The 18,746-nt window shown below is 35.6% G+C and overlaps 1 protein-coding gene across 1 annotated transcript in view; it reads left to right on the forward strand.

The window, feature by feature from the left end:
- shg (DE-cadherin) overlaps nucleotides 1-18,746 on the forward strand; it is a 239,108-nt gene that overhangs the window by 48,795 nt on the left and 171,567 nt on the right. Inside the window, exon 4 of the mRNA XM_089088478.1 lies at nucleotides 13,340-13,420. Within this exon, the coding sequence (XP_088944604.1) occupies nucleotides 13,340-13,420 (81 nt within the window). The remainder of the gene's footprint in view (nucleotides 1-13,339; nucleotides 13,421-18,746) is intronic.

Genomic DNA, 18,746 nt, shown 5'->3' on the forward strand with positions numbered 1-18,746 from the left:
ATTATGGAAAATACTACAAAGAATTATGGAAAGCATTATATTAAATACCTAACCTAAGCAACTTTATATTAAATATTTAATTAAAATGTACCTACATAGTAATTTATCTCACTCAGGCTAAGCTAATTATCTCCGAGTGCAGACAGAGTGCACACCGGTTTCATTACAAATCAAGAACAAAGTGTGGTTGCTATAACGCTTAAGTACCTTTAATTCATTTAAAGAAACAGATTAGAGAAGCATTATTTGCAAATTATGAGCTTAAGATTTTTTTTTTTGGGGGGGGGGGTGGATCTTGAAGAATAGATGGTTTCTTGTTTAGTGTACTTATTTCGCATCTGGATTCAAGAAAGGAATTACCCTTCCCTCATCTTATTTTGGCACTGTCTACTTGTTTCTCTTATTATGTAGCTGTGTTCGAGCAGTGTTTCCACTCCATGAAAAAGCTCTGCTTCTTATGTGGAATGTTCGCTTACTATGTTACAGAATATTATGTTAAATAAATACACTATTTCACTCTCTTAAATGGGGGTGACGTTCCCCTCCCCTTGTAAAATTCACACTCGGAAAACTCCCCCCTCTACGGAAAACTTCCCCCTCTACGAAAAACTTCACCACACGTAGAATTGAGCAGCCACAGATAAAGTACAAAATAGGTACCTAAAAATGTCAATCAGTAAAGGGGTAACACAAGGACCAGATATAAAATAAGGTTCTAGGATAGGGGCTGGTTGGTCTCCAATTACTTTCGACTAAAAAAAAGATAGAACTCCCAATTTTAGATCGAATGAGCATCCTCTGAAGTTTTTTATGACCAGGAGGGGGAGGTTGAGGATGAGCAGGGGCAGCCCCCGTCGTATACAAAAAATTCTGCTAATTTTGGGGTTTAATGTTACTCTTTACTTTCATAATAACGGCGTAGATCAGAAATATTCCTGGAAATTAAAAGGGATTATATATCAATCCCTACCTCCCCCCCCCTCTCCTTAGAATAAATTCTGTATTTATCTGAAGGCTCAGTGAGAGTTAGTATTCTTTGGCATTAAAAATGCATCCTTTGCGCCCTTCCCTAATTACAAAACGATCAGAGAACTCTACTGTGGAGGTTTCTAGCTCTCATATACAAAAATTCGGATTTTTTTTGGCAAAAAAAAACGATCACGGATTTGTATTGTTTTTTCCTACAGGGAGGATCGTGTTGAACCAAGAATCCTAGAAGAATGGGAAAGGGCTCAGTTGAACAAAACAGATTGAATGGCATCTACCCCCCTCCCTCCCATGCCCTTTTCACCCCCAAAGAAATCTGATTGTAACTTTGAGATAGCCCATTTTTTCAGCATAATTGAAAGGTTAGGACCATTGAATATGCCTCTGGGGATCACATGACTCCCCACAGCCCCAAAGGGCTGTAAGTTTTGTAATTTGTACATTGTTTACATATAGCATTTATCGTTGGAAAACATACGGACATTTTTCGAGCGGGATTTTCCTGTGGGTGGGGGGATTTCCACAGGAGAATTTTCAGTTGGAAGGAATTTCCCTGGATTCATATACAGAAATTGTTGCTTTTTTTTTTTATTTATCTTTGGATGAGAATGTTACGGGAGAATTGTCCGGGGGGAATTTTCAGTGGGGAGGGAATTTTTCGCGGGGGGGGGGGGTGCATAGCACCTTTAAATGAGTGACTATGTATTTTCGTATTGTGTTTTAGCTCAAACATTCCATTAACCTAAATAGTCTCTCATACTCTCTTCTGAAAAATCTTTGTTTGCCGCATTGAACTCGCAAGTCTGATTTTTGTGAATTTTATATTTAATGAATCTTTCATAAGCCGATCCCACCATGTCCCCTTTTTAGGTTTTTTTCTTGGTCTTTATCGTCAAAGCACTTAATTTATTCTTTACTTCGTCACAGTCACTTTGACATTCCCTCAAAACGGATTAATACCCAAAAAAGATAAGAAAAAGTGCTGGCCTATGATCAAAAAGTCAGTCTGACTAAGTCTATTATTTTAAAATTAAATATAAAAAAAAAGTTTTTTTTTTAACTGAAGGTAAGGAGCGACATTAAAACTTAAAACGAACAGAAATTATTCCGTATATGAAAGGGACTGTCCCCTCCTCAACGCCTCGCTCTTTAGGCTAAAGTTTTTATTGTTTTAAAGAATAAAGATGGGAGATAGAGTCAAACTTTAGCGTAAAGAGCTAAGCGTTGAGGGGGGACAGTCCCTTTCATATAAGAAACAATTTCTGTTCTTTTTAAGTTTTAATGTCGCTCCTTGCCTTCAGTTAAAAAAACTGTTTTTTTTTTGTAATTTCTGAACATTTTTGAATTAATGCAACTTTGATTTTGGCTCACCGTACATGAATAATTAAAACGAGATTTGCATATTAATTTTACTTTTTTTTGGCTAAATGGCTTTCCCGAAATTTTGTTCTGATGTAACTTACGAATTAACTTACGTAACGAACTTCTATATTCGTATGTTTTTATTACGTGTATTAGGGAGTTCGCCCCCTCGTCAATACCTCCTTCTTAATGCTAAGGTTCGAGATTTGTTCGAATCACAAACCCCTGAATCACAAAGGCCGGTTAATTAGAATAGATAGCTCCTTTGAAAGTACTAAAAAATTAACTTTAGCGTAAAGAGCGAGGCATTGACTATGGGGTGAACCCCCTCATATGCGTAATAATTTCTGTTCGTTTTGAGTTTTAATGTTGTTCCTTACTTTAATTTGAAACAACTTGTTTTTTTTTATTTAATTTCTATCTTTTTTAAATAATGCTGGGAAACCCGGTGCCCCCTTCATAGAAATGTCTCTTCTCGCAAGAAAAAAATGAGCGTGGGAGGGGGCCAAGTTGCCCTCCAATCTTTTTATCACTTAAAAAGGGCACTAAAACTTTTGATGTCCGTTCGAATGAGCCGTCTCACGATATCCTAGGACTACTGGATCGTTACGATCACCCCTGGAAAAAAAACAACCAACAAATAAACACGCATCCATTATCTTACTTCTGGAAAAAATACAAAATTCCGCATTTTTGAAGATAAGATCTTGAAACTTCTATAGTAGGGTTCTCTGATACGCTGAATCTGATGGTGTGATTTTCATTAAAGTTCAATGGCTTTTAGGGGGTTGTTTCCCCCTTTTTTGAAAATAAGACACATATTCTCAGTAACTTTTGATGGGTTAGACTAAACTTAATAAAACTTATATATTTGAAATCAGCATAAAAATCGGATTCTTTTGATGCATCCATTGGTTTTAAAATTTCGTTTTTTAGAGTTTTGGTTACTATTTTTGCTCTTTATTTACAGTTCGTTACCACGAACTGTTTGATGAACTTGTCTAAATGGGCTAGACCAACCTCGTAGCCTATAGAAGAAAAGGTACTTGTGCATTATACCCACTTTTGTATATACTGCTAGTTTGGATAATGCTAATGAAATAAAACAAAATAGGATGAATATCGACTAGTTTAGAAACAAATTTGGGCTATATATTTGCGTATTAGGGGGTGGGGGGTGGGGCAAAGCATAGCATATATTAAATACGTAACCTAACCTAGGTACCTCCCCCCCCCCCTCCCAAAAAAAAACAACCAAAAACAACACTTTAAATATTGTATATGCAATTAAAACCACGTTATACATCTACAGCAGTGTGTTGAATCCTGCAGTAAAAACGGGTTTCTTCAACGCGTCTTGAGTTTGAGATTATAAAGGAGTGGGTATAATGCACTAGTACCGAAGAAAATAATGGTTATGCTGATAATGATGGTGCTACTCATTTCGTTAAAACGTACAAAAAAAGCATTGTTTATGGTAACTTTATGAAAAACTAAGCCAAAGTCTAGTATTGTAGTTATTGCATGAAAATACTTGGACAGAAACGTTATTTTTTAAAGCTTCAATTCTGGGCATTCACATCGTAATTGCTAAAAAGTGGAGAAGGATTTTCTTCTTACTGAAGCAGTTGTTGCGCCGTGTAGATGAGGCTTCCAGGAAAGGTACATCACAAATTAGGGCAGATGTAAATCTTCTAAATCTCATATTTCCCACTATTTCTCTATTTCTAAGGCCTGAAAAGCTCCATGAAAAAAGGTTCGAGTTTTGAAAAAAAGGCCTAATTTGGGTTAGAATCACAGAATCTTCTTACTCTTACAAGTAGGGAAGGGATAAAGAATGCTTTCCTGAGCTGTAATTTTGACTCTAGATACACTCCAGAAAATTCTACTCAGCTATCATAATTCGCTTCTGAAATAGCGAAAAGTCCCTCTTCGCCACTTTGCCACATAATTTTCTAAACTTGGCAGAAGGTTGGCTACTTATACGGCAAATTCAGGCTAAGATGATATTACTGTCTTTTTTGACAGTTAGAAGTACTTTTACGCATAAGGTAAACAATTCCCATGTCCTCAATTGGCAGCACTCAAACTTGAAGGATATGTTAACATGTTTGTTTACTTTAGTTATTTGCTTTTTTGGAATTGTTTGTTTATTGTTTTGAAAAAAGTTTGGCAACATTGTTTCACATGCTCTCTGTAGATATGTTTGATCCTGTGGGAAAATGCTTTATCAAGTGTAACATCTGGACAACCGCTCTTTTTGCGGGTCAGAGATACCATGATCAATGCTTTTTTCGTCGAAGTCAAATGTACAATTCAAAATAAGGTTCTCAAAAGAAAGAAGGGTACTTGTGCATTATATCTCACCCACCGCTTTACACGAAAGAAGTCAAGTTCGGTTAATGCTAATGAAATAAAATAGAATGAAAATATCAAAGTTCAGCAACAAATGTAGGCTCTATTTATGCACATTAGGAGGGGGTGAGGGGTAGAGAGGAGCGTATATTAAATATGTAACCTAACCTAGGTACCTATTTCCCCCCTAAACCCCTAAAAACAACAGTTTAAATATTTTAAACGTAATGAGAAATCACGCTTTGCGATCCATTTATCTAGCAAATACCCATTTTTCTGGTTTCCTGTAGTGTTTCCTTGTACAGTCTATAGCGGTGGGTGAGATATAATGCACAAGTACCGAAAGAAGTTGCAAAGAAGACAGGTATACTTGCCCAAAGGCGGGTCTAGAGCAAAATCAGCACAAGGAAAATATTGGGGGGGGGGGCTCGGCATCCTAGATCCTCCAGTGTACTTGCTTACATTGATGATTAGGATAATTTGGTGCATTGCTTGAGTCAGCGCCGGGGGTTATCTACGATAAGGGAAGGGATATTCGGAGAAATTGATTTGATACTTCCAGATGTCTTAAGTAGTAGGTCGTCACATTTTATCTGTAGAATAACGAGGAATCTGGAAATTATGCTTATTAAAAGAGAATCTTAGCTTATTAAGTAAATATAATGTTTCATTTGTGTTTTCATTGTGACAGGAATTGGAAGAGTAGGGATCAGGGCCGTATCCAGGATTTCTCTTCGGAGGGGGACGGGGGCTACAAAAAAACTTTGAAATGTATCAAAAATATTTTTATTACGTTTTACGAGTCGGACAATCATTTTCTTTTCTTTTTTTTGGGGGGGGGGGGTCTATCCCCTAACCCCTCCCCTGAATACGGCCTTGGTAGGGATCACTGATGTACGCTTATGCTATTTGTGTTTTTTTTTTTGTTTAGGCTAAATGGCCGTATTTTTGGCTTTAAAATACACTTTATCATCATATACAAGTTTTTCTTAGTAGCCTATTTATTATTTATAGCTTCTCTATCATTTTATGGCAAATATTACGCAACGTGTTTATTTATTTTGTACACTATTGATAAACACCACTAATGGGGCTAAGCTCGAATGTCTATTTTGTATTCTGGTTGTACAAACCCTTAGATTTGGGTTTGATATTGACTCATTATGGTTTTCGATAAACTTGCTTTTCATTGAATCCAATGAATATTAGGTTTATCCCAGGAATGTTTGTAATTCCAAATTTTGGAGCATGTAGCTGCCTGCAATCTTACTACAGATCAATTTTAAATCTATATTTTCGAAAATATTTCTGGCATTTCTCTTAGATCCGTTAGACTGAGTGAATTTATTAAGTAATTAAACTTAGTAGAGAATTTTTCGTCGAATAAACCAACTATGAATACAAGCTGTGAAAATGTACACAAAAAAACATCTATAAATAACGAAAATAATGTGTAAACGAAGACAACGTAACGTAACGTGAAGCGAAGACGAAGACGAAAACGTAAGACGAAGACGTCTCCACAAAACAAAACAAACAAAAAGCAATGACATGTTCATCTTGTGTTTAATTTGTTATCTTTAATAATTTTTTTTAAACCTTAAATGAATATTTCAGCTGTATATCCAAAGGCTGTTCTCAGCAAATACTGCTAATAAACTAACTGTAAACACGGATATAATTAAAATAATTATCATAGATAAAAGAACTTAATTCTCATTTGAAATTTCAATTGTAGTCTATAATTGTTTTGTCTCACCACTTGATATTTGAAACAAAAGTAAAATCATAATTGTAAAAATTCAAATTCAATTCCAATCTACGACCTATGTATATCAGAGAAGTAGAAAAAAAGCACACTTTGTCTACTGTTTTCTTCTAGATCAGACTAGATCACTTTGGAGAATTCACTTTCAAAATTTTAAGGAAGAATGAATTTAAGCAATAATGACCTAGATCCGATTAGAGATGAAAAACTCAGTTTCCTACCAAGACATCCCTGTGAATGCATTGCAACTTCGTGTAATGATTGTGTGATTGTATATTTATCCTCTTCAATTTTCAGGCGTTCCTCAAGGATTTTGAATCTGGAAACGAATTTGTAGTCTATAATATGAAAGCAACTCATAGAACAGTTAAGTTAATCAAATTGTGCAAGAATTTGCCGCTAATTCCAATATAAATGAAAATAATCGTTGCTCACGCAATTTACAAAATTTTGTAGGGAAAGATAAAGTGGATCTTACGGGGAAAATATTTAATTTAACACTCACATAGTAAAGAACACTGTTTATAGAATTATCCAGTAAGTTTGTCGCAGATCATTTCTGGTCTTCGTTCTCGGTGCGAACAAAAAGCTCCTCCCACTTATTTCTTCACTTATGGATCAGTGTGTTTGCGTCTATCAATGAGAAATGGTTACAAAGTGCATTATTCGTAATAGCGGGTTTCCACTTATTTCCGATTGTTTCGCGTCTGACTTGTCTACCCGTGAAAAGATCTGATGCCGTTTATGTTTAAATCTGCAAAAACGTTCTCCGGAGCACTCGCACCCCGGTTCGGGTTTTTATAATGGGTGAGATAGGCAATGATCATACTGGATAATTATATAAACTGTGGTAAAGACCCAGAATAATCTAGTGTGAACACATCGGAATTATAAAACCCAGAACCTAAATCAGCAGAAAGCCTAGGGAGAAGGGCGGGAAGAAGATGGACTTCGGAAGACCTATTAACGAAATTCTATATCTTAATCTATTTCACCCATTCCAAAAACGAAAAAAATATCATTTATGATATTCTCAAGAACTTGAAAACGCAGATACTAAGTTATGACAGAAGACAGTCGTACTCCTCCTTAATTATTTGCGTGATCATTACAACTGATGTCGTGCTTTCCTACAATTATATAGGGATTAGTGCCTGTCATTGTTATGCAAGTCTCTTGAGAGACATGTATTTGTTTGTCTAGTTGGCCCTAGTTTATCTGGTGACGTCTGCGAAACATGGTAGATATATCCCAGAGCATACGCAGGGGAAGCGGCCTCAGGGAATGGTCCCGATCTGAGACCGTTCTGTCATCAACACTATCCCGTATATCTGACAGATAACTTGGTCGGATTTTATATATAACATATTCTTCTATGTTTAGTTTTTAATATACCGATTATTTTATTTGTGGAGCCGTTAAATTTGATTTCATGTTTCTCAACAGTTATGTAGGGATAATTGCCTGTCATCCACCCTCGTCTTTTCCATTGTTAAGCAAGTCTCTGGAGATTACATTTGTTTGTCTAGTTACCCCTCGCAACTAGGCTTTTCGGGAAATGTTTTCAATTATGTGTTTCCCATATTGCTTTCTCAAATTATTCTTTTCTTTTGAGAAATGGACCTATAATGAAGTACTGCTGGCAGATTTTAATGGTCTTTGAAGTAGCTCCATATTGCTTTGTTTGAAGCACAACGCCTCTTAGGATCAATTAAATTAAAAACAAACAAGTTCGTTCAGACAAAAGTAAAGGGCTACGCAAAAGAATAAGACGAATCATAAATAAGCCTTTATATGAGGGAGCAATCATCCCATCCCATCCTTTATGCCCTTTACATTTCGAGCCCCCCCCCCCAATACTTCAAGAACGAATGCTCTTACACAAGGGCGATGGGAATGGTATAAAAGTATTTTTTAGTGTCTCGAGAACTGAAAGGATTATTGATGTTTAAACAGTGAACTTGTCAGTTCAAGTGTTTTGAATCACGATCAGCAAATGAAACAGCTGAATTTGTCGACTAAATATGTTTTTTGTACTAAAAATGATTTCAGTAAAGGAGCAGTACAGTTAAATACGGTAGAGTATGGTTCAAAGGGGGTGCTACCATTTCATCTAACCATCACAAGCACTAAATGTCATTTCGTCGACAAAAAAAATCCGTCTGAACATCGACACGTCAGGACATCGAAAGTCATAACATCGACGCGTCAGGACATCGACAATCACAATCGCTACCCGTCAGAACGTCGACAGTCATAACATCGACACGTCAGTTCATCGACAGTCACAATCACATCCCGTCAGAGCGTCGACAATCATAACATAGACACGTCATAACATGTAAAAAATTTTTAAATGTTATGACGTGTCGACGTTCTGACGGTTAGTGGTTTTGACGGATTTTCGTTATGTAAAAAAAATTTATAAGTTTATATAACAGTAATAAGTATATAATAGTTTAGAAGCAAATTTTGGCTATATGTTTGCACATCAGGGGGTGGGGGTAAATTATAGCATATATTAAATACGTAACCTAACCTAATCTAGGTACCGTCACCCCTAAACCCCAAAAAACTCGTGGTTTTGACGGTTTTTATTCTGAAAATTTTTTTGGTCTTATGACGTTTCGATGTTATGACTGTCGACGTTCTGACAGGTAGCGATTGTGACTGTCGATGAACTGACGTGTTGATGTTATGACAGTCGACGTTCTGACGGGTAGCAATTGTGACTGTCGATGTTATGACGGGTAGCGATTGTGACTGTCGATGTTCTGACGTATCGATGTCCTGACGATAGTGATCCTGATGTGTCGATGTCCTGACGCCTTCCCGTTCAAAGTAGTAGCAAAGTTTTAACTTTTTATTTTCAATTTGAAGTCACCATACAAAGCGGATTCTTACAGTATATATATTGCTATCGAGATTTCATTTTTTTTTTTAGTTCCGGTTACCATAAATATATGGAATATCTATCTCTATTTGTATACCTATCATTAGCAAAAATTGCTTTTTGCTTACAGTTCGGTACTACGAACGGTTTGATATTGTTACTTTTGCCTGTTCTGGTCAGATGTGAATGAGAAACACCTGTATGGTTTGGCCGGACCCTCTGTGTATATCAAAGACCAGGGTTGTCACCCGATGAGAAAAAAATCATTTGATTTTAGTGATTTTTGTTTTGTTTAGGAAATATAAAAATCACTAGAAATAGTGATAAATCACTAGGTGTGGCAACATTGCTAAAGACCCTTGAAATGCACATGATGTGAACTGTCAGGCGTCATACAGTTGCAATTTCAATTTACAGTATACAATTCAATCGGGTTTTATTTAAACAAATAGAAATAAATAAACATAAATAAACTTCTCTATGCAAAAAACGCACGTTGTGTCCCTTAAAAGAATAAAGATTCCTCCTAATCACGTTTTATGATTCTCGCTTTACTCTTCAACACAACCACATCCCTCATCCATACAATTCATTATCTAAGAGATTCCCCCCCCCCCTTCTTCCCCGAAAGCATAGCTACCTTAACCTTACAAAATAATAATAAATAAATAAATAACGAAAAATGAACCGATATAGTAATGATAATAATTTTAAAAATCTCAATTATTAATTAACTCTATTTTTTGAAATTCAATAATAAGTTTTTTCAAATTATTTTTAAAAGACCCAAAGGGAGGTCCTACATCTCAGCTCTTGTGGAAGCACGTTCCACACTTCCGCGCACGCCACATCCGGTGCAAAATCCGACCGTACTGTAGGTGCTCGTCTCATCAAAAGGTTTGAGGCAGATGTCGTGTTCCTAGGATGTTGTTCCGATACGAACTGGAATAGACTGTGTAATGCGGATGGAAGTAAAAATGCAAATGGAATTTTTTTTGCGGGTGATTTTGCTCTCAAAACTTTTAAAAATGAGATGCTCACTTGACAGTGTTGGAAAAAAAAAATCATGAGGTAAATGCAGTGGAAGTAATAGACGGTGGGTCTAGATAAGGCTAAGTCACCTTGGGATTGGTTTAGTTCTGGTATGTACACAGTCTTTTTTTTCAGGGGAGAGGGTAAATTTAAAAAAAGAAGGTAAAATTATATGAAAATGTTTAGCACACTACAAAATTGCGATTTTGTCATTGGGGGAAAGGTCCCCCTGTATATTGGCCATGTTGAGCCCCCCCCCCCGTTAAAGGTCTTGTTCAGAGAAGAAATTATATAAACGAGCAGAACACATGCCTTGAAGCATTATTTCAATTCTTCTTTGCAGTAGGAGAAGGCCCAAATTTTCCTGTGGTGGAGCAGGGCCGTATCCAAGATTTCTGTTCGTTTTTTTTGGAGGGGGGGGGGGTATGCAAAAAAAAAATGCATAACAAATTTTTTTATATGCATTTTTGTTACGTTTTTACAAGTTGGAGAAACATTTCGGGGGGTGTCAAACCCATTACCCCCCTGGATACGGTCTTGGGGCTGACGTGGAGGACTGCAGAAAAATTTCCACTCCTCCTTTTACAGGGAGAGCAAAACTATAGAAGAAGCCTATGTTAACATATCTTAAGGAAATTCGTCTCTTAATGAAGCCTTCTATCGGATTCGTTTGGAGACAGATCGATAGAAAAAAAAGACAAAAATTAGCAGTTTTTTTAATTTAATTATTTATATCTTGGTATCAAAGTGCTAGCTAAATAAATATGAATACCCCCCCCCTAGTTCGGATGTTTGTGTATTCACAAACATCCGAACTGGGGGGGAGGTGTTGATGAGGTTTTTAGGGTATGAGGATGAGACAACTAGGAAGTAAATTGTAAATTGACAATCGTTATACCTCCCGAATTGAATTGAATTGTCGTCTGCGGTTATATTTATACATTGGCTCAACTAGGCTTTTCACTGTAGATAGATAGATAAATAGATACTTATTGTAAAATGAATTGTATAAAACCATTAAAAAATCACTATAGTCAGTTATTCATTTGCGTTCATACACTCATCGAGGGCATTGCAACATGCAGGTTTGGACCGTAGATCCCAGGGTTTCCAGGCACAGCTCTATCCACTGCAGAAAAAGAAATTTTTGGAAGATAGTATTTGTCAAAGAGTGTGGGAAGTTTATAAGAATGGAAAATGGCACTAGCTTCGAAAAGTAAATCACTAACGCCATCTAACCTGTTTGGCCCTAACCTGCAACAATCTTGTCCTTCTATGTATTTTGAAATGTAATGAAGGGCTAAGAAATTCTCTCACCTACCGATTTCAAGTCAACTAACTTGCTTAATCTGCCAAGATTTTTTCAAGCTAACATTGGTCTACTTCGTGGAGACTAGTCTTTTGCCTCAAAGTAATTCTTGAAAGCAAAAAATGTTGGTTAATAACAACTTACAAAGAAATTTCAGCTTAAATCCTATAATATTGCAGGTTAATTACATCAGTTTTTCAGTTCAGTCTCTTCTTTCAGTTAGTGAACCATTGATACCACTGTTCGTGGCGTAGAAGTTTTTGTTTCCTATCATACCATGTTAAATCGCCGAATATCTAACTTACAGCTGTCCCATTTTCTTTGGTATATGTCACATCTTTGCTGTACCGTCGTCTTTATTCTAAAACTTAATTTGACAGTTTCGCCGGGGTTGCCAATTTTTTGGTCCGTAAAGATGTTCTCTGAGCTTCCAAAATGTTTAATTTTTAGCTAAAATGTGTCCATCTTGAAATCTCAAAAAATAAGTTTTTTTTTTACCAATTGTATTATTAGCCAAAAGGCGCTTTGTAAACCGCTTTCAAATTGGTCATTTAACATCAAATATAATGAAAACGAATTGAAGTAAAAAAGACATTCATACGAAATTACTTATCGTGAAAACACGAAGCTCGTATACAAATGTAAATTCCATACTTTAGGTAACACTCTTTACTTACAATATCTCTGGCAAAACCTGGATGCTAAAAAAAAATACCGTGAAAAAAGCACTACTTCGGTGAAAAGTAATATTCTTTTTTACCAAAATATATATCCAGTTGGGAAATATTTCGTTTTATGTCATTATTTTACAAAGTGTGTCCCTTTTTACCTTTTTGTGTCCCAAATTTCTAAAATATGTCACTTTTTTGCCCTTTTATGTCATTGTGTCCCGGGACATGCGAATGTGTCCTTTTGACATGAAATGTGTCCATTTGGCAACCCTGGGTTTCGCCTGGTAGTTCGTCGTGGACAATTATATAAGGCATTTATTATTTAATCAATCCTTTATAGATCTAAAATGGTTCATATCTATGCTCATTTGTTAAAGAATTTGATATGCTCAGATGCTTAGGTCAATTTATGGAATAGAATTGGTACACAGAGCAGTGAAAATGATGGTTATCATCTCGATTTCAAGCAAAAAAAAGGATAACATAATAAGTGTCAATTTATCCAAGACTTATACATCCCTGAAAGTGTTTTTCACTTCATTAAAAGGAAGAAAATAAAATTATAATCGAAGTGTGACTTATTTCCTTTTTTAGTTTTATCATTTTTTTCGGTATAATTAAAAAGAGACCAAGGGAAGGTTTCCCCTTTCCAGGCCATGAAGCCTTTGTGGCGATCAGTGCGTTATATTTATTTTATGTTTTTTTTTTGTTAGAAAATATCTTATCTTTTCTATACCATGAAAAAGACAAATCCAGTTTCGTTCACTAATTTTTTCTTGGTCTTTCAACTGGACTGAAATGATTTTCTGCAATTTTTCTGTATTTTGAAATTGAGAATTTGATTATAATCAATATTACCTTAACAATGATTATATTGAAATCCTTGGTTGTATGACAATTAGTATAGGACCCAGCACATACAATTTTCGAGGCAGTGAGCCTAATAGATTTTTTTCTTTCAGACATATCGTTTAAGCGATCCTCAGTTGCAGAAACAGAAAATGATAAATTCAGAAAGTCCTGAAGCTCGAGCAGCTAGTATGGTAAGTAGTGCTAATTAATATTTTATGATGATTCCATTGGGTAATACTGCTACTACTACTACTAACAACTCACCACAGCACCAAGCCGTCTGAGGTCAACACAGCTACGTGCGCTCCTCCTCTGTCCTAATCTATTCAAAGTCTTACTCTATACCCTCACAGGAAGTTCCAATTTCATTTAAATCTTTTTTATGACATCCTCCCTCCCCAACCGCGGACGACTCCTTTCCGTCATTTATAAGGCTAAATAAACTAGGGTTATAACTATAAGGGTTAAAAATTATATCGAGTTTTTATAGTCGATGTCAAGCAAAATCCATGCGTCTGATCTTTACTAGTATCTAGAAAGGGAAATGAAGCAAAGTCTTAGAGGTTTAAAACTATGCGGACATACCTCCATGTCGTATGAGCAAGGTTTAGTCGCTAATCTCATTGTATAACTAAATTTGGGTAACTCTTGGCAACTTTTGACAACTCAACAAACTTGAATTTGCTTAGGCAAGTTTACATGCACTATATTTAAAGACGAAGCCACAGTGTTAATGTTGTAATAAAGTATATGACATTTTTTGTCATTACAAAGTCGTCATTGAGTTTGTTTGTGTAATGTTTGTTAGGTTTCTGTTTTGTAACTTAAGCACCTATTGAACTTCCACGGTTGAATTTTAAACGGTTTAATCGCAGCACCAATCTAGTCTGAAGAAATAATAATTGAAATGCAAAAATAATGTTTTATTTATCATCTAAAATTGTCAAGCAAAATTTTTTAACTCCTAGAAAATCTTATGCTTCGTTTTATTTTGCCAATTGGCCAAGAACCCAAAATGATTTAAATATATAAAATGAAAAAAAAACGCATGGTTTGCCGCTTACCAAGGCCGTATCCGGAGGGGGAGGGGTTTGAACTCCCGTCCTCCGATATTTTTGCCCGATTGCTGAAAACGTAACAAAATGCATATCGACAAGTGTTTGATGTGTTTTTGTACCCCCTCCCTTCCCCAAAAAGAACTCTCGAACGAAAAGAACTCTTGTGTCCGCCCAAAATCTAAGAGGAACAGAATTGTTTTTATTCGAATAAATCACTGTTTTTTCTTTTCAAGTTGCTTCATGTTTTATTTGGATAATGTAAAAATATTTTGCCACTTTAATGTTATCCTCGATGTCCCCTGTGCAAAATATCTTATTTCACAACCCCTGCCGTTATAATTTTAAACTGAAAAACACCAGAGCCCTCCCTTGAGTGGTTGAATAAAATTCACGCAAATGATCAAAAGTAAGGGAATTCTGCTGTAATGTTGAAAATTTGAATAAATTTACGAGAGGCATGATCGTAAAGTCGCATAAAAAACTGAAATACTGTTCACGTTTTTCTTATGAAAGATTGGTATGCCCTTTTTTGCGAACTTAAGTCAATAAAAAGAAGGATTAGACTCAGGCATGCATTAAGGAATTTATTCTGCGTCGGGGGGAGGGGTTCAAATTATAAAACATCACCAACGTAATACAAGCAAGTATAGGAAATTATGGACAAATCTTTAAAATTCTCACCATTTTGGGAAGAAGGAGTGCACTTGATGACCCGTTCCGCAGAAAAATCGTTTTTGAGATATCTTGCACTGCCGTGTAAGATCTCACCGGTATTGGCCCTAATTTATGCTATAAACCTAAAATTTTGTGTAGAAGAAAGGACGCAAGATTTTTTTTCTAATTAGATTGGGAACAATTTTAATTTTGAGGGGTTTTTTTTTGGGGGGGGAGGGAGACAATTTCGCTTTTTTGCGGGGAGAGAGGGCAAAGTAATGTTTCTCTAGTCGTCAAAAAAAATATGCGCAAGGCTTTTCTATTTCCATGCTTTTCGCCCGACAGGACGAAAATGAATCAAATCCAAATAAGAAAATGAAAATAAGCAAATGAATCAAACGCCAGCATAAATTTTCACATCTTCAGAAAGTAAAGCCGTCGACTGAGAAAGACTCCTGAAGTACAACATCTCATTAAATCTCAGCCCCTGAAAGGACATCCAGTTAAAAGAAGAAATACTATAACTCCAGATCGTGTTTGGATAAGCGTTTGGAAACATCTAAAGTTTGGACGTAATTCCTATGCTAGTTTTCTTCTCCCTCTTGATGCTAATCCAAAACCTATTATATTTTTGAATTTGTAAGATAAAGCGAAGGGTCACACGAACGAAAACCATACATAATGGTCTCATTATCTAAACATGAAAATTAAAGAATTTAAGTCTAGAATAAGGGATTTGTGAATCTAGCAACGCCTTTAGATGCACTTGACCTAGGAAACATTCAACAACTTATTCTTAAATTTATGAAAATTGACTGAAAAGTTCTTGTCATCAGCTATGTTTATGCAAAAAATAAAGAAGCATAACCACATGAACGGCAGAAACAGTTTTGGTAATAAATGCAAGTTTTTGAAGCGTTTTCACAAAGGAAAAAAAGAAGACTGACTCATTTTAGAAAAAATTAAAAAAAGTTCATATTTTTTTTTTTTTAATTAGAAAATCGTAAAAGAAATATATTAAAAAAATCATAATTTTTTTTTCAACCAAGTGAAGCCTTTTGAAACGGACTGTGCCAATTGATGACTGCCCCCAGTTTGTGGATTTGAGATAGGGATTTGAAGGAGGAGAATCCCCCGTAAATGTGGACCAAAACTAATTTTTTCTGTTTTTGACCCCCCCCCCCTCCCCCTGAAAAAAATCAACCCTCTCCTGCGTACCTTTGATCTGGAATTAAGCAGATTTTCAAATATTAATATACAAAGTGCTCCGTCCGTAAGGTGTTTTGAACTGATCTTGATTTCTTTATTACAACTTTCCTAATAAGATCAAATATTTATTTTGCTATAAAATACATCCACCACTACAAGGTTGCTGTCTGCCACATGTAGTGTACTATCTAAGTTATTTAGGTATCGCGATTTCGCTGGAAGGAAATAAAAACCCTCTAAGGTAAAAGGGTAGGTTGGGTAGGGGAGATTTAATGAGCACAATTGAATGTATGTTGAAATTATCAAGTTGCGAATGTCTACTACGCCTTGTACGACGAAATTTGAAATCTATAATTTGCATAGATAACAATAATTTGATATTGTTTTCACTATAGATTTTCACGTAGTAATTTACTGTAACCAAATACTGAAAAAACTACCCAAGAACAAACAACGCCCTCTGTCTTGAGGCATTACTAGAAGAGGGGGGACTTATCTTCTTTTTTTTTACACAGTAAGCCCGAAACACTTTATAGTTACTATTTTTGGTACTATTCCATTACGCGGGCCTCTCGGGTTAATCACTATAGGCTAGGCAATGATAAAACCCATTTTTGACGTCTTAACTGTTATAGAGCAGGCAATGTTAGCAAGGTTTTCATTGCGTGTACGATATTAAACTGTGGTTTTTTGGGGTTTAGGGAGGGAAAGGTACCTAGGTTAGGTTACGTATTTAATATATGCAATGCTTTACCTCCCACCCCCTAATGTGCAAATATATAGCCCAAATCTGTTTCTAAGCTATTATATATTCATCCTATTTTATTTTATTTCATTAGCCTTAACCAAACTTGACTTTTTAGAGAGGCCCGCATAATGGGATAGTACCCTATTTTTTTTTTTTTTTTTTTTTTTTTTTTTTTTTTGAGAAATTATTGATAAATCTCTTTGTTTTTGTTTAGAGAGAGAGGGTGGGAAGGAGAGCTTTGTTTTATGTTATGTTACCGTGAATGTTCAAAATTGGTGAATGTCGATAATTCACCGGTGAATATCTGAAATATTTTTTTTTCTCCTTTGATTTAGTCAGCGCTGCCAGTCAACTTTTTCAGTTTTATGCAAGCTTTGATGGTGACAGGTTAGGTAAAGTTGGGTTAGGTTTTTAACCTATTTCTGAGATTTATAACGTAATGTAACTTAACTTTAACTTTAAGCAACAAAGCTTGCATAAGACTGAACAAGCTGATTCGCAAAGCTAACTGAATGCAAGCAGAGAAAAAGGAATTTCGGACATTCACCGGTGAATATTTACATTAACCAGATTTCGGACATTCATAGTAACATATAAAGTAACAAAGTATAATTATAAAGTATAAAGTAACACAGTAACAAAGCTTGCATAAGACTGAACAAGCTGATTCGCAAAGCTAACTGAATGCAAGCAGAGAAAAAGGAATTTCGGACATTCACCGGTGAATATTTATATTAACCAGATTTTGGACATTCATAGTAACATATAAAGTAACAAAGTATAATTATAAAGTATAAAGTAACACAGTAGCAAAGCTTGCATAAGACTGAACAAGCTGATTCGCAAGGCTAACTGAATGCAAGCAGAGAAAAAGGAATTTCGGACATTCACCGGTGAATATTTACATTAACCAGATTTCGGACATTCACAGTAACATAAAGTAACAAAGTATAATTTCCCTTGTATCCCTGGCCATGGAGCCTTTCGAGGGGGATTAGGAGTGTTTGATTGGATTGTATGTATTGATTGGATTATTCAATGTAGGCCTATTTTAATGTTTTTCTATTGATTTAGTGTTTGATTTAAACGGTATGTATTCCCCCTCTATTACAGGCCTAGGAGCCTTTGGGGGACTCCTTTTAGGAGTCTTGTATGATTAATTGATTATGAATAAATCTTATCTTGTCTTATCTTAATTATAAAGTATAAAGTAACACAGTAACAAAGCTTGCATAAGACTGAACAAGCTGATTCGCAAAGCTAACTGAATGCAAGCAGAGAAAAAGGAATTTCGGACATTCACCGGTGAATATTTACATTAACCAGATTTCGGACATTCATAGTAACATATAAAGTAACAAAGTATAATTATAAAGTATAAAGTAACACAGTATCAAAGCTTGCATAAGGCTGAACAAGCTGATTCGCAAAGCTAACTGAATGCAAGCAGAGAAAAAGGAATTTCGGACATTCACCGGTGAATATTTACATTAACCAAATTTCGGACATTCATAGTAACATATAAAGTAACAAAGTATAATTATAAAGTATAAAGTAACACAGTAACAAAGCTTGCATAAGACTGAACAAGCTGATTCGCAAAGCTAACTGAATGCAAGCAGAGAAAAAGGAATTTCGGACATTCACCGGTGAATATTTATATTAACCAGATTTCGGACATTCATAGTAACATAGAAAGTAACAAAGTATAATTATAAAGTAACAAGGTAACAAAGCTTGCATAAGACTGAACAAGCTGATTCGCAAAGCTAACTGAATGCAAGCAGAGAAAAAGGAATTTCGGACATTCACCGGTGAAAATTTACATTAACCAGATTTCGGACATTC

The sequence above is a fragment of the Artemia sp. Qi Xiang Cuo genome, chromosome 4 (assembly GCF_049724085.1).
Source record: "Artemia sp. Qi Xiang Cuo chromosome 4, ASM4972408v1, whole genome shotgun sequence".
NCBI lineage: Eukaryota > Metazoa > Arthropoda > Branchiopoda > Anostraca > Artemiidae > Artemia > Artemia sp. Qi Xiang Cuo.